The 22051-nt window shown below is 42.4% G+C and overlaps 1 protein-coding gene across 8 annotated transcripts in view; it reads left to right on the top strand.

Annotated features, from left to right (window-relative positions):
• The first annotated feature begins 387 nt into the window (after nt 1-387).
• The window catches only part of pcnt (pericentrin), a 35000-nt gene continuing 13336 nt past the window's right edge, over nt 388-22051 (top strand). For 3 of the 8 annotated variants that reach the window (XM_034525693.1, XM_034525697.1, XM_034525696.1), the window contains exons 1-37: nt 428-615; nt 1440-1469; nt 3682-3858; nt 4290-4409; nt 5359-5508; nt 5631-6514; nt 6614-6973; nt 7314-7722; nt 7966-8382; nt 8474-8692; nt 9093-9188; nt 9316-9459; nt 9780-10008; nt 10210-10289; nt 10400-10688; nt 11018-11118; nt 11384-11495; nt 11757-11883; nt 12113-12232; nt 12322-12400; nt 12580-12675; nt 13047-13158; nt 13253-13293; nt 13384-13518; nt 13617-13872; nt 13979-14129; nt 14430-14883; nt 14990-15187; nt 15309-15380; nt 15865-15969; nt 16300-16452; nt 17141-17287; nt 18870-19030; nt 19395-19558; nt 20438-20619; nt 20729-20891; nt 21499-21741. In XM_034525693.1, coding sequence (XP_034381584.1) covers nt 568-615; nt 1440-1469; nt 3682-3858; nt 4290-4409; nt 5359-5508; nt 5631-6514; nt 6614-6973; nt 7314-7722; nt 7966-8382; nt 8474-8692; nt 9093-9188; nt 9316-9459; nt 9780-10008; nt 10210-10289; nt 10400-10688; nt 11018-11118; nt 11384-11495; nt 11757-11883; nt 12113-12232; nt 12322-12400; nt 12580-12675; nt 13047-13158; nt 13253-13293; nt 13384-13518; nt 13617-13872; nt 13979-14129; nt 14430-14883; nt 14990-15187; nt 15309-15380; nt 15865-15969; nt 16300-16452; nt 17141-17287; nt 18870-19030; nt 19395-19558; nt 20438-20619; nt 20729-20891; nt 21499-21741 — 7024 coding nt within the window. In that variant the 5' untranslated portion in view covers nt 428-567. Of the gene's footprint in view, nt 616-1439; nt 1470-3681; nt 3859-4289; nt 4410-5358; nt 5509-5630; nt 6515-6613; nt 6974-7313; nt 7723-7965; nt 8383-8473; nt 8693-9092; nt 9189-9315; nt 9460-9779; nt 10009-10209; nt 10290-10399; nt 10689-11017; nt 11119-11383; nt 11496-11756; nt 11884-12112; nt 12233-12321; nt 12401-12579; nt 12676-13046; nt 13159-13252; nt 13294-13383; nt 13519-13616; nt 13873-13978; nt 14130-14429; nt 14884-14989; nt 15188-15308; nt 15381-15864; nt 15970-16299; nt 16453-17140; nt 17288-18869; nt 19031-19394; nt 19559-20437; nt 20620-20728; nt 20892-21498; nt 21742-22051 lie in introns of all 8 variants that reach the window. The other 5 variants (XM_034525698.1, XM_034525700.1, XM_034525695.1 and 2 more) reach the window with 4 other exon arrangements.

The following is a 22051-nucleotide window of genomic DNA, read 5'->3' on the forward strand; positions in this document are numbered from 1 at the left end:
ATATTCAGCATTTCTTTCAATTAGAAACCTATTCATAAAAACAAGATAACAATTGCCATGGTTTGAATATATCTAATGTGAATAATGGTAACTTTTTTAACGTACTTCATTGCAACCACAGTTACGCTGTTCAACTCATCAGCCAGTGGAGGACTCACGTTCACTTTCAAAACAAAGAAGTTGTGTGCGTGGCGGTCGGGTTTGTATGAGCCTCTCCTGATTGGCTATAACATCCGTCAATCCAAGACCCAGTGATTTTATTGGTCAACTTGATTCTAGTTTTTGAATGATGTTCAAGCTATTGGAACGTATAACGTTAGCAAAGCTAACACCATTGGCTGAAGTGGAATTTAGTAATTTGATTGGTCCGTCCGTCCAGAGGAACTCGATAAGGGCGGAGTTTAGATAACTTGGCGGCCATATTGAATACTGTCTGTTGACAGTTGTGTCTAAAGGAAGCTCAAAGATTGTGTTTTAGCCAACTTGTGCTAGTGGAGATCTGTTGTGCTTTTAAGTGGAATGAGGACGTATGTTCTAAACTATTAATGGTTTCATTTTAGCCCAGAGATGGATGACAATGAACGGCAGAGGAAACTCGAAGCTGGAAGAGCGAAGGTTTGTCGCTAACACTTAACTTACGCTAATACTGAATGCTAGCAGTTAACGACAACCAACTCTTTTGTCATAGCTTTGAGTGCGTCCACTGTTAAATACATTGACCTCAACCATGATTGTACGTGTGGTTTATCGTTGCTTGGATTCCATTTGCTCGTAAAACTACAAGTAACGTTGCTCGTGGCTTTATTCATTTGCCGCGCATATGGCGCGGGTTGATTATTAGCTGAGGTTCCGCACAGCTAGCGATAACAATAATATTTATGGAGTAGCGTTAGGGTCACGGACTAATGCTTTGAATCATTTATTGGTTCATATACACTGTTCAGCAGCTAAAGAACGATGCACATATCTACAAATACGAGGGAAATGTTTCTTACCTGTAAAATAGTTTATGTTGCAGTTTCAGCCTTCAAAACAATGAAATGACAATTCACAATCCCAAGGTTGTTGGATGTTGACCATTCTCATTATTTTCTTTTAAGCCTCCCACAGTCTAAAACAATGAAAGAAGATAGTATATAGTTGTAACTAAGTGACACTTGCAAGAGCAGATGACATTATGTTCTTAAGATATAGGGCTTTAGTTCTCCAGTCTATGAACTACTGTTGCTGTTTCCAAGAAATAAAAAAAGATATCCGCTGTCTTTACATCGGTTGGAGGCCATATTATTTATGGGCCAATAATGAAGAATGGCCTCCTCTTTATTGACAACCAGGCCACGTTCTCTTAACAGCTAGATTTAAAACTAGGTTACTAACCTGTTCAGAGTAGTTAATTGATTTTCATTTCTCAACTGAACCGCTTATATTCCTTATGACAGAAATCCTCCAATATGCCCAGAAGCCAGTCGGTAAGTATATAAACTGGTGACTGGCAAAGACGTTTGGGGATTGTGGGTTAATGGACATTATGCCTTTGGGACTTAGGTCTTCTTGCTTTTTGTTTTGATTCTCTTCGGTGTGCAATCAGTGCTTCCTTTTTCTTTTATGCACCATGATTTGATTGCTGTCAGTGTTTGAGATTTTAGGCCCACTACTTTTAACAGACTGACTCGCAATACTGTTTATCAAGACTGTAACCCTGAAAGAAAATCGTGTTTTTCATTTTCATTTTCAATGTCTAATATAGTTGCGCACCTTGCATTCACTGTCATGCTGGTTGCAGGCCATCAGGTGGTGCAGTGAGCCCATGAGATTTGGCAAGGTTCAACATGTTGAACTATTATCTCACATGAATGGTGTTGCTATGGTAATGCAGTGCTGTCAATTGCCTTTACTGTATTAGGTGCAACAAAAAGCTCAGATTATTTTTTCACTCTACAAGCAAGGCATGTATGTGTACAAATTACACACATACATAAAATACTGTAAGGGCGTTTTGGTGTTGGCTTTGTTGAAAAGAAGAGAAGCATTCACCAGTGCAGTAACATCCGATGTGGCCACAATAAGCTCCATCTAACCAGTTAGTCAGACTCTCGGTAGCGCAGAAGTGGCCTTGGGCTAAACAACGCTCATCTGGCCAATATGTCTTTCTGAGATGTGATGTGTGGCAGGCGGAGGCGGTGAACAGGGTGATGTAAGGACGTGCCTGGGGTTGGGTTTTAAGTGCTAATTGGCAAGTGGGAAGTGATTTAAGTGTGGTGGAATTGAGGGAGTGATTGTTTTTTGCAAAGCTTTTGGTTTTTGGAGTCAAAAGGGGAAGATGGTATGGTGGTGGATGCATTGCATGGTGCTAAATTGGAAAGCCAAGCAAATCCAAAATATGGTTTTATAACCAGGCATGCAATATGTCATCAGGCTCACATGCACACAGTATTGTCATGCACATGCATGTGACTCATCACACAAAGCAACAAGTAGCTTTCCTGGTGCCGAGCAATCTCAGTTTGAATTGAGCATGCACACTGATGCTGCTCGCGACACACAGAGCCCTGTCTCCTCCTCTCCATGTGAATGCATCTCCCAGTCTCCACCCTCTTCCCTCCGCCTAGACACATACCAGCCCCTGTACAGAGTTTGTGGATCCCTCTGCACTGTACGTTGGCTGTGGTAGGGAGTTTTAGGACGAGAGGATTGGTACAGTGTGCTGTTGGCCACAGACTGCAAGATCTACATCTGGACAGTAGAGCAACTGCCTCGATGAGAAAGAATTGACAGGTCTGACCACCAGCAAGGGAGGAAATCGATGAATGACTGTCAGTTATTGATGGAGGGATTCACAAGGGTCTCTGTCATAATGTGGACTGCTGTAATCTGATTTAAGCTGCTTAAAGAAGAGAGCTCGGCAGAGAGAGGGAGATGAAAAGAGGAATGTATTGCAAAGAGAAACTGCCTGAGATGGATTTCTACCAAATCATTCCCGCTGGAGTTCAAGCTAAATATTGTGACTTGTTTGGATATGACGTTTTTCCACTGTGAATTAACTTTTTGGGTTCAAATTCAAATTGATGTTTGTATTTTAGTTTTCCCTCATGATTTTTGAGAGGACTTTGTGATCCTTCAAAAAACTCTCCACAACCAGTTTCTTCGTCTCTTACTTTGACTTTTCTACATGCCAGAAAAGGAAAAGATGGACATGGATCTATACTTAAACAAATACTTTAAACCTTGTTCTTTTTCTGCCGTGCTGAGAGGCTGTCCAATGTGTGTCACTAAAATCTGCATTTCTCATGGGTTTGATGGAGCTCTCTGGAGATTTGAGAATATTTAGCATCATCACCTCAGTTTAAACTTGGATACTTTTGTCAGGCCTATTTTTGATATGCGTTTGGGATTTCTTCTTGCTTCATTGGGCACTGTCTTTTTTGCTGCACAACTCTGACTCATCAAAATAAGGGCTGCCAAATCTATTTTCTTTTCCATAGTGGGGACTATCAACAATGTGTATGCCTAAATTATTTATACTTTGCATAATGATTTCATGCTTTTCTAACTGAGGAGATAAATCTGGACTCCAGTTCTCTCTCACCTGTGACCCCTGAGCAGCACCATGCTGATAGTGTGGTGGTGCTCAGTGGTCCTGACCTACGTGTCCGTCTACCTCTCGCTGTCCTTCCTGCGCAGCTTGCTAGCTACCGACAGAAGCGGGCGCAAGGCGACGGTGCGGGGGCGCCGAAAAAGACGCAGAAGAGGAAGGGCAAGGCTGTCTCGCAGAATGACGGAGCAACGCAAGGCTGCCCAGTAGAACCAGCACTTTCCTCAGCCAATGACACGGAGCTGAACGAGAAGACCAACCATGAGGTACACCGCTAACTGCATCAAGATAATCAGTCATGAATAATTAACACAGACTGAAGAAATCTGATTTGTGTGCACCATTAATTAACAGCTGGTCATTTTCATTGCTTTACTGCATCACGCAGGACTGTTCATGGGTCACACTGCCTGACCTCCAGTATCTGTCCACTTTAGTTTGCTCGCTGTATGTTTTACCAAGTGGTCCGTGCCCCCCGCCCAGTTAACACACATTATAGAAATGGGTCACTAACCATTATGTTGCCTATGGGGCATGTTGTCATAGCAACATGGTCAGGATGAACTGTGGCACTATTTATTGCCTTTTTTTTTTTTTTTTTTTAAAGGGAAAGTTCACCCACAACATTGGATTACACATGGATTATGATGACAAATAAAAAAAAAAAACGTAATTCTAAAACTATTTAATCCTTTAGGAACCCCAGAACCAACAACCGGAGGATCAGCCCCCCCCCACCCTGGAGCAAAAACCGTCGACTGTGAAAGATTTTAGAGACGGCGAACTAGTTGCACTCACTGGCAAAGAGCAGCTCAAGGTATACAGATTGTTAAAACATTTACAGATGATATGTTGCTTATAATCTAAGGCTCTGAATTCTCACATTGGAAACTGGTCTCTGAACCTATTCCATAAATCAGTGTTCCTGTTTACATGCCGTGGTGAAGTGTATTGAGATTTGTTCGGAGTAATTAGTCTTCACCCATAAGACATTGGGAGGTTTCTTGCGATATTGCTGTGTGTGTGTGTGTGTGTGTGTGTGTGTGTGTGTGTGTGTGTGTATATATATATATATATATATATATATATATATATATATATATATATATATATATATATATATATATATATATATATATGTGTGTGTTTTGTGTCATCAGCAACCCATGGGGAATGTAACTGTCTGCTCTTCTGCTTGGCTGCACTGATCTAAAAATACAGCATAATGTTTCGATATTATGTATGTTTTGAAAGGAATGCATTTAAACTAGGTCTTAAATGCATTGTGGACACGTTTTAAATGCCTAAAGTTAGGGCTGCACAGTTGATTAATTTTCAATTAATTTCATGTTAATTGGTATGGCCTACTGCAATTTATAAATATTTGTTACAGGTGAAAAATTATCAAATTATCATCATACATAAAATAAATCAAGCTTCTTTGTTTAGTGCAGATCCCTGCAAAAATTACACCATAATCATTTTAATAGGGTTTTCAATGAAGAAGAGAATACTGATGTAAAAAATATCGTCATATCGAACTTCAATATCAGTCAATCACAGAATCAGAATTTTTTACAAAACAGTTCTGTTTTAGACGTCTTTAAAATGTTGGTCTTTTTTTATACAGTTCTAATACTGGAAGCAAATAGTTTTGTCTGTTTTTTTCAACAAGAACATTTCTTATTTTGTACTCTAAGTATTTATGATTATGTTGTTGGCTATGCTTATACAAAACCCAACCCTTATATGTATTGCACTTGCAGCAGCTACAGCAGGCCGTGGAGAAGCGTAACGAGATAATTGCTCGGCTCAGCTCCAACCTGCAGGAGGCCCTAGCCAGCAGAGACCAGGTACAACTGGAGGCTCAGTCACTTGCGGGACAGATTGGGGCGCTACAGAGACAGCTCCAGCAGGTACGTGCCACTCGAAGCTAAATCTGTGGCAGCACTTCAGGATTATTGTTGACTTAAAAACATGCACTATTTATGTGCACAGCAACTGAACTTGCATATTCTCCGAATTATCGTTCACACAGACCAGTGTAGACTTTCTGCGCATCAAAAGCCAGTCGGGGGCTGAAGGCCTCAACACCCCACAACAGCATGGCCAGTGCTCCCAAGATGCAGACCTCCATCATAAGAAGGAAGCACCAACGGAGGAATCGGGGAGTGCAGGTCCTGGCTCCCAGTCAAGTGTTAAAGGCTTTAGCGCTGACGATGAGACCGCCACTGTTCTACACAAAATAAGGGCTGAGCTGGAGGAAGAAAGGCAGAACAGCCAACGCTTATGTGCTGAACTACTGGAGGAGATGGAGAAACACGAACATGTAATTTCTTTACTGGATATGGAGAAGAAAGGCAGGGAAGAGGAGCAAAAAGAACGGGTGGCACAGCTACAAGACCTTCATTCCCAGTTAAGCTTAGTCCAAACTCAGTGTCTCGAGATGCAGCAGTACAAAGAGGAGAAGGAGAATTTGAACAGAGAAGTGCTCGAGCTGAGGAACAGGCTTCAGGAGGACAACACAGAGGAGGTGGCCAGCTCTGCTCTCCGTCTCCAGAGACAAGAGGAGGAGATGCAGAAGCTCAGGGAGGAGCACAAAGAGGAGTTGGAGGGAGTCAGGCAGCTGTTGGAGGCGAGGGAGAAAGAACTGAAGTTTAGGGAGGAAGAGGTCATGGGACTCAAAGCTTCTAAGAATCGGCAGAACCAAGCGAAAGCTGGTTTTAGTTGTGAGGAAAAGATGAGCATAGATGAGGCCAATCTGGAGAGCGGACCTGTGGAGGACATTTTGAATGTATCGATACCTGGGGATATTCTGATGGAGCGCTACCTGTCTTCAGCTCCTCCTGCACTCTCACAATCTTCATTGGTCAATGACAGCTTTGAACACTGCAGTCAGCTGGACCTCTCTGCGGACTACAGGTCAGAGAAATGCTCATTGCCATTGGTGTGTGTGTTTTCTGTTTTTTAGGCTAGTTTAATCCCCTTATTTGTCTTTGTCCCTTATCTGTCTCTTCACAGTTTTGAGCTGAACAGTGAGGTGTTGGGAGATGAGCCTCTGTTGTCAATTTCAAACCGCTTCTTCGAAGAAAGCGTCAACCTCCACAACACCTCTACCCCACAGGGCCCTCCTGGCATTCCTGTGGCTAACAATTCCCACCCTCAGTCTCCATCTCAGTGGCTCCACAACTCCTCTTCTGACGAGCTGGAGATGAGTAAACTCTCTGAGCAGCAGTTTGAGGAAACTGACCTGGAAAAAGAGCTGCTGAATCAGCAGTGTGGGGAGCTCCGTGAGGACCTGGTTCTCAAGGACAGGGACTTGAACATGTTAAAGGAGGAAGTCATCAACACTGCTGAAGAGCTGGAGGAGGCCAGGGGCAGGTAATTAAGTTAATTTATTACTGTTTTTTTTTCTTTTTCTGATAAATGATAACAATATTTCTTGGTCTTCACATACTACAACTTTAATTTTGAGGTTAAATGTTTCAACCATTTAAAAAATTAAAAAAAGATTTCTCCACCAAATAAAAAAAACTTAAATAGCTCCCCTTAAATTAAATAGTCAAAGTTATCTTACAATCTATGAACTTTTTTTCTCATTTTAAACTTCTTTTTAATCTCCAAGTATCTCATGCAAAGTGACCCTACATAAGTTGCTCAAAGTTATTCTACAATTTGTATCAACTCGATAACTTTACTTTGACTTTTTTTGTATGGTCAGGTGGGCCCAAGTAACGGAAGAGCTAAAGCAAGCGCTCTGGGAACTTGAAGAAGAGAAGGATAAGAGGAGACATGCAGAGGAGGAGACAAACTTGAAAGCCCACGACCAAGACAACCTGAAGAACAAACTCAGTGCCTTAATGGAAGAAAGAGAAAAAGAGAAGGCAGTAATGTCGATGGGAAAGGAGGCTGCTGAAACCTCCCTGCTGGTTCCTGCTACCTCTCCCTCAGAAGGGGAAGATAAACTGGTAGGGGGGCCAAAAAATGAACAGGAGAAAGACGCTGCCCTCACATCTCATCAAAAGCCGCAGGAGCTGCTGTTTTTGTCTCTGCAGGAGACAAAGCAGCAGGCAATCTCTGACAAACAGAGCCCAGAGCTAGGCGATGACAACCGGCTGCAAACACTACAGGTACACTAGTATGATATGTGGGTTTCTGTTGACAGTTTTATAGAAATGTAAACATGCTAGTCTCTATAGGTAGCTGTTGTTCCCCCCCGACCCCCAACTCAATTAAGATAAATTGAAGGAATACTACACAGCAGCAGTAATTTGTTTGTGCTTCAAGGTTTCAAAGGGTGGAAGCAAGGAATTGATAAACATTACTATAATGTACAAAAGCTCAATCAAATTCCCTTTCTTCCTTTTCCTAAGGCTCAATGTGAACTTCTCATGTCGGAGCTGGAGATGACAAAAACAACGCACAAAACCATTCCAGCCTTATTAGGTCAAAGTACTGTGAAGCTGAACGAAACATTAAAGGAGCTCGAAACGACTCGTGCACAGTTTGTAAATATTCAAACGGAAGTGGAAAGATTGCGGGACGAGCTGGAGAAGAGACAGGACCGTCTGGACAGTGCTGAGAAAGAGAAGCATGAACTGGAGTCTCAGATCACGTGTTTGAGACAAAACCTGGCCAACCTGGAGGAGGCCCACGCCCAGGCAGCGCAGGAGAGGGAGGAGCACATGAGAAAAGAGGAGGAGATGGATGACCGGATTAAGAAAATGGAACAAGTCTTAGAGGAGGAGCTGGAACAGTTTGAGAAAATGCTAAAAGCAAAGGATGTTGAGGTAAGAAATGTGATGCAATAACGGTTGATTTATTTAGCTATGTTAGAACTACTGTCAAGAGACTCAAATGATGGACAAATATGTTTTACAGTTGGTTGAAGAGAAGGAGAAATGGGAGGAAGAGAGACAGGAGAAGGACAAAGACCTTCTCGATGTGAGGCAACACCTGGAGGAACAGAGGAGGGAGAGGCAGGAGGAGGTGAAGGCTCTCCTGGAGAAGCAGCTCATGGCGGTTGAGGAGGCTACAGAAAGGCTCAAGACATCTCACCAACAGGAGATGGAAGATATGAAGGAGAAACATCAACAAGAGGTGGGATTTATAAACCTCCTTACAGCCACCCAATTGCTTCTCTTTAGTTATTTTTATGTGTATTATATATTTATGTAGACTGTATATTACATGCTGCATAACATTAAACATTCTATTTTGTGATGCTGAAGGCCACATTGACAATATTTATATATTCATTGTCGCTTAGTTAGCAGAATATTTCAATATCTTTTTCTTCAGCATTGTAAGAAAGGATTAAAAAAAAAATTCTGATGAGCTACCATGGAGGGAAAAATCTAAGTATTGCGTTTAACGGGATACAGATTCATCATCATTAAATATAAACTAAAAATAGGACTTTGCAGGATTAGTAATTCTTTGTGTGATTGCCTTTTGGTCTTGTAATTTCTTTGACATGGTTTTCTCCATACATTCTTAGATTTCAGAGTCCAACAATCATCTGCAGTCAGAACTGCTGAAGCGGCAGTCTATTATGGAGGAAGAACAAAAGGGACAGATCAGCCTCATCAAACAGGTATCAGAATTGATAAGTCTGAACACAGCAAGACGTACTACAGTGGACTATCTAAGTTATTTAACGTTTTACATTATGTTGGATATCATTTTCAATGTATCACTTTTACCATTCGGTCTTTCCGCAGGTGACTGAACGTGAGCACGAGAGAATGGTTTCAGAGCTGACTGCCAAACACAATGAGGAGCTTAGTCACTTGAAGATGGAGATGTCCTTGGAGCAGAGGGAGAACATGGAGGCCGCCCACCAGGCTGAACTGCAGCAGGCACAGGTATATTACAATCTACTGTGTGCACACGGCACAAAACCTCTTCAGCTATTGCGTATAGCTGTCTCCTTAGCGGTTTTCCTCATAGTCAAGTTACTTTTTGTCACTTTGAATGACTTTAGGGGTGTAGGAATTTAATTAGATTTTTACTAAATTGGCATCAGGGCGTAACTGTGTCAGTTGTCTTTTTTGATATATTAACATTTAAGTCTTACTCAAACACACAGTCACTACTAGACTCAAAAAGCAGAAAACCGTACCACAAACTTTATATATCTTTTTTATTATTATTACTTTAACGTTATACTTTTCATTACCTTTAGGTCCAAAAGAACAGCGAGCTTGAAGCCTTGCGTCTGAGTCTAACCAACGTCCACATGTCCCAGCTGGAGCAGGAGTCGTCTCTCACCAAGGTCCAGACCTCCATGAGGGAGTCCTTTGCCCAGGAAAGTGCACTTCTGCAGGCTCGGCATCGGATAGAACTGGACCAGATCAGACGACAGAACCAGGAGCAGCAGGAGGGACTGTGTGGGCTGCACCAAAAAGTCATGAGTGAGTTTCAGTTGTTCAGTCGGTGTTATTTTTATTACGAGTGCCTGTAGGTGCACTTAACATGTGTGCCATTATGGATGTGGGTGAGTCGCCCCTTATTCTTTAGAAACATGTTTGCGGCAAAGTAGAGCACAAGAACAGATGTAACCCTCAAATCCTTTGACGTGGGTGAATCTTTTCATTTGCGTTGTATATGTTCAGATGAGTTAAAGCAGCAGTGGGAGACTCGTGTTGCCCAGGAGAGAGCTGCCATGGAGGAAGAGCAGGCCAAAGAGATACAGGTCATTTGATTACTGTGATTTGAAAGCTATTTAAACATCTGTACTGCCTTTTTTTAATTATTGAGCATATTTTGGAAGAGTTACCATATTTAATTTATCTTGGTCATCAGGTGCTACGGTCACAGTGGGATAAGGAAGCCGAGTCGAGCCTCCAGACGTCTCTCTCAGAGACCCAGAGCAGCCTTACTGCCACCCTGTCAGAGCTCGCCAGCACCCGTGCCTCCCTCACCCAGACCAACAAAGCTCTAACTGAAGCCCAGACTGCTTCGTCCCAGACCCAGACAGAGCTGCGGGATTCATGGGCCAGGTTCCAGGAACTCCAGGCCTCCAGTAAGGAGCAGAACCAGAAACTGGAGGAGGAGCTGAAACAAGCCTGGGCTGACAGAGATGCTGCTGCCCGTGAGTTGCCTCCCCTCCCCAGTGCTTACTTTCACTAAGACTACCAAATCTAAATTAATTATTTTAATAATGAAAACAGTGTTTTAATCTATCTTCTGCATGTAAATACACATGGTTATATAGACTATCCTTCTGACTGGCTGATGGCAGTCAGGATTTTTAAGACAACTTCATTTCTATTTGCCAATAATAGAGTTTTGTAAAAATATGCAGACTAATATTTCAGACTCATGGTCCGTGGGTTACACTATGGGTTACACGGTTCCATGTGTTTTTGTTTTCTACTTTATATAAAATGTATGTTTTGCTCACTGGTTTTGGTTGCTTAGGTGCTGTGGAGCAGTTGGTTTATAGTCATGAGGCAGTGCTGAAGGACAAAGAGCAGCAAGCACTCCACCTAGAGGAAAAGAAACGGCAACTGCACCTCGAGGTGAGTTCACTCAAACACATTAGTTCGGCTAGCTCACAAGAATCAATTAAAACTTGTCCAATGGAATTCCTGAAGACTTATTTTCCTCTCGTGGATCGGCCAAGGCGACTTGCTTTGTTTCCGGTTTGCTACCTCTGCTTCTTCTACTCTGTTTCCCGGCCGATTACAGCTGTGCGTGAAGCATTTAAAAAATGTAGCTTTAAACATTTTTTTTTTTTTTTAAAGGAAACGCATCTTGTAACAACGAGTTCTCTTTGTAAACTAGGTTTTGCACCTTCGAGAGGAGAAGACCTCGCTAAAAGAGAGGTCTGAACAAGAAGTAGGTCAGCTGTGGGCCCAGCTGGAGAGCATGAGGGCAAGCCGCCAAGAGTTGGGAGGTGAGATTTATACAGCCTGACATCTGCTTGACAATGCTGTATTTTAATCTACTGCATGTATTTTAAATACTCTCAATTAAAATATTCAAAATGTTCCTTGGACAAGTTGTAGAAAACATGTTTCTGGCTGCTGGCAATGGCTGTTGTCTGTGATGTGGAATGACACACAGAGGAAAATAGAACTTGACTGCATGTTTGTAATTTCCGTTGCCGTGCACTTACCTTTTTCTGTCTCTGTTGTCAAACCTTATTTTCTCACAGAGCTGAAGGAGCAGCTGCTCGCTCGCTCATCTCGCGTCGATGACATTGAGCGCCTGAAGACCGAGTTTAATGAACAGAAACGGGAAATTAAAGAGCACAATGAGGCTGAGCTGGAAAGCCTGAGGAGGTATGAGAGCACAAACTGGCACGTAGGCACACAGTCTACAAAAATAATTGCCTACCGGCCTGTCCAGGTTTGAAATGTGAAGCTTCAGAACAACTGCTATTAAAACTGTGGTGGTTTATTCCTTCTATGGTTTGTGTTCTGGCCACAGTCTACAACATTTATCAATTATTCTTACCTTTTTTTTTTAACTGACCCCTTGCAAATTCTACACTCTTCATCCTCCTTTTAGGTACTTTGAGCAGAGATTGCAGGTAACAGAGGAGAGCTATAGAGAAGAAATTGCTTTGCTTCAGCTGAGGCTGGTCGAAAGTGCCTTGGAAGAATCCGTGCTTAAAACAGCAGATGACAGGTAGGCCAGTAGATCAGTGTATAATACCATATGCATGCAAACTTGGATTACCTTTTTTTAAATGATGGTACATTGGGCTCTCGTTTCAGTTCCATATCTCAAGGCCAAGCTGAAGAGGAAAGCGATCATGTGCTTTCTGATACTGGCTTCAAACTGGAGAAACACAAGGTATGTACATACTAAGTGAGGAAATGAATTGTAGATGTTTTGAACACCTTCTGTAGCTAGATAAATGTGTGGTATTGAGCACTTTGAAATGTTTTGATGTTGCATTTTTCTGCACATTTTTGGCTGCATTTGTTTTGTGATCTTGATCACAAGGTAACTGAATGTTATTTCGAACTCAGGAAGCGCTTGATTGTTTGCACCTTCAGCTGGTGGAGAAACACACTTTGGAGCTACAATCTTCTATGTCTCTTTCCTTGAAGGAAGAGCTGCGACAGGTCAGACACAAACTCATTCCTTTGAACTTTAATGCCTCTATTTACATAAAAACGGAATACAAAGCTAAAATGAGAGAGGTTATTGGCACACAAGGCAAAGTGAACTGTGGTCATCGTAGTTTTTAATGTCTCGCGCTTGAGAGCGAGACATTTTAAAGCTGCACTTTGCCCAGCTGACTAGCCATGCCGTGAAGTGGGTGTCGATTTGTGACAACAATGGTCGGACACCCCTGCCCCTTTCCAACATCCGAGAGATATGGCCAGAGGGGGTTTCCAAAACTTGTTGGCCTTCCTACAAGCAGTTCTGTTGGTGAATAATTGCCCTTTTACTCTCTCGTTTATTTGTTTTTACATCATTACTCGTGCATCAGGTGCGCTCAGACCTCACTGACCGCTACTACGAGGAGCTGCAGGAGAAGAGGTCTCGTCATGCCCTGGAGCTGGAGCAAATCAGAGCCAAACTTTCTGACCGTCATTTACAAGGTACTACACACACACACACACACACACACACACACACACGGTATTGAAAAGTTTTTAAAGTCATGTAATGACTCCTCAAATGTTCTTGTCGCAGAGCTTACCAGAGTTCGTTTGGAGGCAGCACTTCAGGTCGAGGTGAGAGTTGAGAAAAGATGATCAGATAATCGATACAATAAATGACGTGTAATGGTCCATATAATGCAATATTGGGTTTATTTTAATTAGGTGGAGGTAGAACAGAGGATGTGGTGTCACACTGAGGAGCTTCAGACCAGGCTGACCATCATCCACACTCTGGAGAACAGACTGTCTGCCTTGACGAAACAACATGATGCAGAAATGCAAAGGAACACACAAAAGGTACACACTCGTATACTGACGGTTATACAGAAGCACATGTATATTGATACAATGTGGGATTTTCAAAACCGTGTTACTGATGTATATGTTCCTGTCAACTCCTACAGCTGAAACAAGAGTTTGCTGGGGAGCTCGTTCATCTCGAGGACGCTCTGGAACAGGAGAAGGTGCATGTGCAGGACGAGATGAAGAGGCTGAGAGAAGAGCTCCAAGAGAAGCATGACGCTGAGCTCGCTGCTCTGAAGTCCACACTTCACAGAGAGACAGAGAAGGAGAGGTCACGCCTGGAAAAAGAACTTCAGGAGGAGACGCAGAAGCTGAAGTCTCTACAGACGGCACTGGACAATGATGAGAGTAAGATCTTTTTAGAAGACTCAGACTCTCGGCTCATTATAGCTTCCCGTGAGAAGTAGTGGTTCTCCATTAGCGTCTAACCGTGTGTTTTTGTCTGTTTTTTTAGGCCCACAGGTCCTGATGGTGCGTCAGAGACTGGAGGCCCAGTATGACGGTGAGCTACAAAGGGAAAAGGGCTGCATGGCTACAGAAATCAAGGAGCTTACTGCTCTCCTCCAGGAGCAAGGTGAAGAGCTTCTACGCCAAGCCCAAGAAAGGTGAGCTCTATGGAGGCTCAAGATCCTTAAGTCTTGATTGTAGCTCGAGGTCAGTGGTTTGACCCCTTCACACAAGTCATGTTTGTATTGGTTTGGTATTGAAGTTTTCAGGGATAATTGTTTCAGAAGTGTAAATGAAAAACTATATATAAATGTACAGTCCCCTTTTTAACAGGTGTGACATGTATTGTATATGCCAACATTTCAGCTTCAGGTCTGCAATTATGGACTGAAAACTGAATGTTCTGCATCATCAATTTGGGCTCTTTTTTGTTTTTATAACATTTTTTTTGTGTTCAGGTTCCAAGAGGAAAAAGCAGCATTGGAACAGAATTTAGCCCAAAAATCTGAAATCTCTCTGGCAGCGCTAAAGAAAATGCATCAAACTGAGCTGGAACAAGAGAGAGCAACACTTCTGAGCGAACACTCCCAAGAGACGGACGCACTGGATGCCAAACACAAAGCACAACAAGACTCTTGCGCTGCCAGTCACAGAGATCAGCTTGCAGCTACGGCCGTTGAACTTGAATCCAAACACAAAGCGGAGCTTGTCTCCTTGGCAGCGGCCCTCGATTTCAAACGAGAGGCAGACCTTGAAAGTCTGGAGGCTGTTTTTCAGGAGACCAATCAGGCTCAGCTGGAGGCGCTGGAAGCAGAGTTGACTCGCAAACACCAGGAAGAGAGGGATGAACTGGAAAAGAGGATGCTGGGTAATATGGATACTTTGGAGGCCACGTACCTGAAGGAAGTGCAAGTAAGGACACATAATCTGTAATGGCAAACCTTATGTTTAGGATTTAGAAGTACTTTTGAATACCTTTTTTAAATTTTTTTTTTTACTTTCATTTTTTTTAAATCAGACACTGCGTGATGAAATGGTGCAACTGGAAGAGAGACATCTTCGAGACCTGAATCTCCAGAAGTCGCAACATAAGCAGATAATGGAGCGCCATCATGCAGAGCAGCTGTCAATCAGGGAGGAACTGAGAAGAGAGCTGTCTCAGGTGCACATAGAGAAGTTTAGTGCCATGGCGGTAGAGCTCAGCCACGTTCACAAGGTGAGAAGTAAAGATTGGTTGGTGGTGTATAGTCATCAAATAAACTAGTATTCAATCATTGAGCAGAAATACAATTCTACAGCTTTTAAATGTATCTTTTTTTCACAATTTGTTCTTCCAGACTGAGCTGGTGGCCCAAAAAGAGGCTTTAGATACTGAACACTGCAAAGCCCTGGAGACTCTTAAGAAGCAGGTATTCACCCAATCATCTCGACACTAGTTTGACATTAATAAGACATTTTGATTATTTAAATTTAATTTGAACTGATCGGATCCAAAAATTCAATGTCTTTTTTTTTATTCATTATCTAGCCGCAGCAAAAAAAATATTCCTGCTGATTGAGAGCATAATTGTGGTGGATAGTAACATCACATACTACAGCGCACGAATGCACCATTATGTCAGATTTGCCGTCATTCCTAACTTGAAAGGGTATTTCCTGAAATGTAATAATACAAAATATAATCTTTTGTCGTATGTTATATTGCAAATATTATTTAATCTAATCAATCAATCTTCTCGAAAGCTTTTGAAAGTGAATTTTGGAGATAACCTGTTTTTTGTTTTCTATTGCATTGCAATTCGATTCCGAAATCATTTCATCACATTCTTTGTTATCAGTGATGTAAAAATCTCCACGTTTTAATGTTCTATGCATTCGGTGCACTTTTCTCAGGTTTTGGAACTCGAGCAACAACACGGCTCTGCTCTTCAAGAGCTCTCTCATACCTACACTGCTGAGAAAGAGCAACTCATTGCACAGCAACAGCTCCGGCTACAGGTGTGTGTGTGTGTGTCAAGCATGAGGGAGCCTCACGCTACCTCTTTGTGTGTTTTTAATTTGTCTTTTTTATACAGCGGGAGTTGACTTCCAGTGCGCTGCCTGGCGAGTTGCTTTTAATGGTTGTCAGTAGAGTTCTTGTCTCCGTGGCCCTTGCAGCCCATTAAAGAAGAGATGATACAGAATTATTGTTCATCTTCCATGATGGTGTATTTGTGTGAGGCGCAGTATTTATTGAGTTTATTTTTTTGAGAAGCACTATGAATCTGAACATCTGACCCAACTACATATTGTGGTAATAAACAAACCCATGACATGTGACCACTCTAGGAGTTGAGGGCTGTCTCTGCGCGGGAATTGGATGCATGTCGCAGGGAGCTGGAAGAGGAGTCATTAAGGCAACGTCAGCACTTCCTAGAAGAGGTGGAGCTCCTCAAAGCCCAATCAGAGGAGAGACTGCAGGACAGGATTAATCAACTGAAGGTAAAAGAGGAGATGCCTCGGAGCGATAAGGAAAAAGATGACTGTGGATAGCTTCGAAGCTTCCTTATTTGAACATCTTTTCAGAAGCCATGTTGCCTACATATAATTCATTTTATGTGTACAAAAAAAAAAGGGTATCTGTCGTGTAGTTATTTGACTCTGAGTGCCCGTTTAAAACAAAATGATGTAATATCGCTGGATTATGGAGAGCTGTGTGTGTGTGTGTGTGTGTGTGTGGCATTGCCCTCTAAGCTCCAGCTGCACCAGTTCATTCCATAGCTCTTGGTTGGACTCTGTCCCACTGGAGCTTTATTCAAACCCAGTTTCCACATAATCCCACCATCATATATGTAGAAGTGTTCTTGTCCGTCTGTCTCTCTGAATCTGTGTGCTGGGCTGTGGGTGTGTTTGTGTTACTGCAATCTACAGTGGCTAAATGGGATGGATCTAAGCTTTTTATCCTCTGATGCAGAAGGTTTTAAGGCTGAAGGTAATTTTTTTTTTTCAGACATTTGGCATTTGACCATCTGAAATGTCCAAGCCAGTAGTAGTCAGCCATAAGCCAGTGAGACATGGCCGGGGATCTCTTTAGATGAGGAACAAATGAGGCAACGTTAAACTGTATTTTTTTTTGGATGGTGATCAGCATCTTTTAATTGATGTACCAACATCACTGCTTTGTTTGAAGACTGAATTTGAAGAACAGAAGGAGGCGGAGCTTGAGGACCTGAAGCGGAGCTTCACATCTGAACAAGAGGAGAAGGAGCAGAGCTACACGGACAAAATGAGCCAGCTCACTGTCCAGCTGCAGCAACTCGACGCTGTGGTGTCCCAGGTACTTGACGCACACATACATTCCCTACCTAGTCTAGTGTTTTTATAGGTTTTACTATATGTTCTTTGTGCAAATAAGAACATTGTATTGCATCATGGGTGTTGAGGCTCAAAGGACAACATGAATGAAATGAAATAGAAGTTATGGGGACTTGGAAAATGTAAACACAAAATGGCATCCATCCCAGAGGGTAGATTTTCCTCGCATGAGATTACATCTTGTCAAAAAGATTATATCATTGAAACACCGCTCTAATCTGGTCTGTGTGGTGGTCCTGCAGGAAATGTATTTACTGACATTTTTGTACAAAGAAACCTTTGATGGATGGATGGCAACATTCATTCTTATGCGATATTCTGCCTCATTGAAGCAATGTTTTATTTATTTGTTGGTTGGTTGTTAGGTGTGAATGTGAGAGTGAATGGTTGTATGTCCCTACATGTGCCCTCGATGGACTGGCGGCCTGTCCAGGGTGTCCCCTGCCTTCGCCCTATGTCAGCTGGGATAGGCTCCAGCGCCCCCGCGACCCTAATGAGGATAAGCGGTATTGAAAATGGATGGATGGATGGATGGTTGGTTGTTGTGGAGATGTGAAACATACTGGAACTTTTAACTAATCGATTACTATCGCCTTGGTTACTAATAAGGTAGTAGCTATACCCCGCAAAGCTGACATTTATTTTTTCAAAAGACTGTTTGTGGTTTTGAATCGTGACTTGTTTGTTTTCATACTACCTATCACATACTTCCCTATACCACATCCTTTATAGATTATGTTGGCACAATCAGCAATAATGTGGCGTGCGTGTGTTTTTGTTTCCATGGCACCTTCCGGCTCGGCTCTTGATAGTGAGACACACACACACACACATGAGGTTAGCAAAGAGAAGCTTAAGAGAGGTTGGGAGGGTGCTGTTGTCAGGGAAACAACATTGTTTGGTTGAGGCAGGTGGTTGCATGAGAAGTGTTTGACGGGAGGGAAAACGAGAGGGAAGACATGGTGAAAGGAGAGGGAGAGATTGAAGGGGTCGAGGAACGAGGGGTAAGAGAAACTGACTACAGAGACCTGGATGAAAAGGGGTTAATTAAGTTTTGCTTGTCTCAATCACACTGACTTGGGGCTTCACCAGACGACTTCTGCCAACTGTGCGTGTGTGTGTGTGTGTGTGTGGTGCAGGCTATAGGCTGGTTTTAATGGAGGAGGATTGTGTTTTATTTGTGTCTCATAGCGGGTGTATTGAATGTAGTTCTGGTGGTTTTCCTCTGGATTTCTCTGACGATCAACATCTGGTTTTGATTTCCTTTTAAATGCAGAGCTTGCCTTCTGCTTTTTTCATGCTCTTGGCACTGAGCCTTTGTTGGTGATCATGTGATTTTGTTATTTCTCTCGTTTCAGAAAGTATGTGATGCTTTGAACGAACGGACTCCGTAAGCCAGTGTTCAGTTAAACAGTTTCGCTTTCTGTAATTTGGGAGTCGATTTATTGTGTCAGCCTCTCATTGTGCTCCTTCAAGTCATAGTTAATTGGTGTGTCTTAAGTGTTGGTAGAATTAACGGCTATCTCTGTCCTTTTTTTTTTCAGCTGCGAGCAGAAGTTGGCTGTCTGCAGGGGGAGTTGGAAGGGAAGCGGGCAGAGATGGAGACTTTGGACTCTCTCCTCCAACGAAGGGAGCGAGAGAGTCAGGAGGGAGGCAACCTTCTACACATGCTCACTGATGACTTGCAGACCGCTAAAGTGGAAAGGTAAGTGCTGTTGTGGACATTGTTCCATGTTTACTGCTGGGTACATGTTATATTTAATGGTGAGAAGACCAGCCATTGGTTAATATAACTGACTTGTAGGTTTTCTGTTACATTTATGAGCTGACAAGCTAATTGCAATGGACTATAGAGATTACTACAGATGCAGTGTGCCCTTCACCCAAAGTATGTTTAGTGAAAACAAGTCAAGCTGGTACTACTGTGGGACTTTGCGGCATAAAATTTACATTTTTATTTAGTTTGACTTATTTATTTATTTGTACTTAAAATTCTAATATTGTGAGAATATGTTTTGACTATTCTTAAATGTAGCAAATAATTAGACGTGTCACTTTTGTTTCCCCAGACGTAAACTGCACCAGGCCAATGAAAAACTGAGGAAGGTGCTGATTGAGATGATTCGCAGCACCATTCTAACAGAAGACCTGATTGGACAGAAGATCAGTGCCAGAGCCAAAACATCTGAGCAGGTGACCCCTCAGAGGAGCTCAACAGGGAACAAAGAAGCAGGTTTGTTGGCATTTCATGTATTCTGAAGTTGCATTGCATCCAATGCTTTATGTCAGGGGTCACTAACAGGTGGACCGCGGTCCGGACCCAGACACCGTTGTATCTGTTCCCTGGACCTATAACCAATTGATCATTATTAAATGTTGACACGGCACTTATATTTGAAACCGCCGCAGCTTTTCCAGCCTTTACGGTACCCGTTTATCGGTCCAGGAAACACACTGACCAATTACACGCATTGTAAATCGCATCACGTGATGCTACTCGGCCAATAAAATATGCGTATGGTTTTAATAACAGATTTCGTCCCTGCAAGAGAATAATATAATATCGTGGCATTTTTGGTTGACATCACTAGACAGCTGAATGAACTGAATTTAAAGCGACAGGGCAAAGACGATTTTGTTTTAATTTATTTTTGTAAAATGAAGTTTTTCAAAACCGTTCTGTAATGTTTGTTTTTTTTCTCCATTTTTAAATCAAGCCCTTATTGTATTTGAAATGAGAATATTTTGTTTATTGGAGTATTTATAATTCATCTAGTTTAATTTGAAAACTGATAATAAATAATGTTCTTTATTTGATTTGACAGTCAGTTGTTGACCACAGACGTTGAAAGAACTGCTTGTCTTCTTCAATACATATGGGACTAAATCATAGCGCAATTTAGACATTAATGTGATGTTATGGATTTTTGCATGAGGACATTTTCTCAAACTGGACCTCGCTGAACATTAGTTGAATACTCCTGCTTTATGTTATGCTCTTTAAAAAAAAAAAAAAAGATATATATATATATATATATATATATATATATATACACACTTTATTTTATTTTTCATTAATGCAATGATTAATTTTGACTTATTAATTTCGTAGGTATTTCAGTTGCAGATGAGTCTTCAGAAGACATGGAGCTGACCCAGCTGCTCTGTGAGAGCCTACTGGTTACAGATACTCAGCTCAATCCTGGGGGAGAAGAAGCGGCTCTGAATGCCTGCAGCAGACTGCGTCGCACTGTTGAGACTCTGCTGGAGCTGCTCAACCAGGCCAACACACAGGTGAAGGCTGCAGAGAGCTCCTGATACCTCAACAATCCACACAAAGCCCCTCTTTCTTTCTTATAGTATTGTTTGCGTTCTACTAATCGCGAGTTTCTAACTTCTCCAGCTGGAGCAGACTCATAATGTCTACCTTTCTCTGGAGGAAAAGTTCTCTCGGGGCAGAGAGGACTCCGCCCAGCTCATTGAGCAGCACAAGCTCTTGTTGGTGCAGCTTGATCAGGAGGCGAAGCTGAAGAGTAAACTCCAGCTAGAACTTCACAAGGCAGAGGGTGAGCAGTCTGCACTTGTTTCCTCTGCCTCACTTGACTCCTCTTCTGGTGCCAAGTTGCATTAGTTTGATCCACTGACTGTTGCCACGCCTTTGTTCCCCTGCCTATGCTGACATTTCACAGTTGTACTGAAGTTTAAACATCTCAACTCTCTGTTATTTTCCAGCTTTTTCAAATGGAAAACACAGTGACATAGGTTACCAAAGTAAGCTAATCAATAAGGTTATGAATAATGTGTATGCTAGCAATAGCTGAGTCAGTGTTAGCTATGCAACATTTTGAAAAAACTGAAAGGATTAGTTAAGATGTTTTAAAGTAGGTTTGTATGTATACTCCCGGGTTTTGGGAAGGAAAATACAGTTTTTGTCAATGGCGTCTTTTGGCTTTTAAAGAGTGATTTAACGGCTTTATCTCCCGGTTGCGAAGGAAAGTCTGATGGCAAGGTAAAGCGGCTCTGGTTGGGAGCAATGCTGTGTATGCAAGTGTACATTATTTTGAATATTTTCACTGCTTTTCCTTTTCCAGTCATTTTCGACGGGGAACTTTAAAAAAAAAAAAGAATATCAGCCTTTCCTTTTCACAACTTCATGACTTTGCATGTGTTCAGGGCTTCTGGATGGCTATGTGGCAGAGAAAGCAATTCTAGAGGAGTGTCTGCAGCAAAAAGAGGTACAAGAGGAAAGACTAGTGGAGGAGCTGGAGGACCTGAAGGTGAAGCTGCACCAGATGCAGGCCCTCCCCATGAAGCTGGACAACCTCAGACTGAAGCATCAGGAGCTCAGTGAGGAGCACACACTTCTCCTGCGTCAGAAGGAGCATCTCACCGCTGGTCTGGGTGAGAGGGAGAAAGGTGAGCGGAGCAAGCTTCAAATCATGCGTCTCTGGCTGCATAAAATACGACTTGACCTCTTTAGTGAGCTTGACCACACACTTATAATAATGTCTGTGCTCAGATGTGTCTTCTCTCCGTAGGCCATTGGCTCAATTTAGATCCTGACGCAGGTTTGTGGGTCAGAGTGGAGTCTGAGAGTGTTATGAGGGGGTGGGGATGAATATATGCAGTACGTTTTGCAGTGCTGTGTGAGGTTGCTGTTTGTACCCCTGCCAGTAGTTTGTAGCAAAAGCCCTTTTGAGTGCTGTGTCATTTTTACCTCTTACAC

The sequence above is a fragment of the Cyclopterus lumpus genome, chromosome 22 (genome assembly GCF_009769545.1).
Source record: "Cyclopterus lumpus isolate fCycLum1 chromosome 22, fCycLum1.pri, whole genome shotgun sequence".
In the NCBI taxonomy this organism is placed as follows: domain Eukaryota; kingdom Metazoa; phylum Chordata; class Actinopteri; order Perciformes; family Cyclopteridae; genus Cyclopterus; species Cyclopterus lumpus.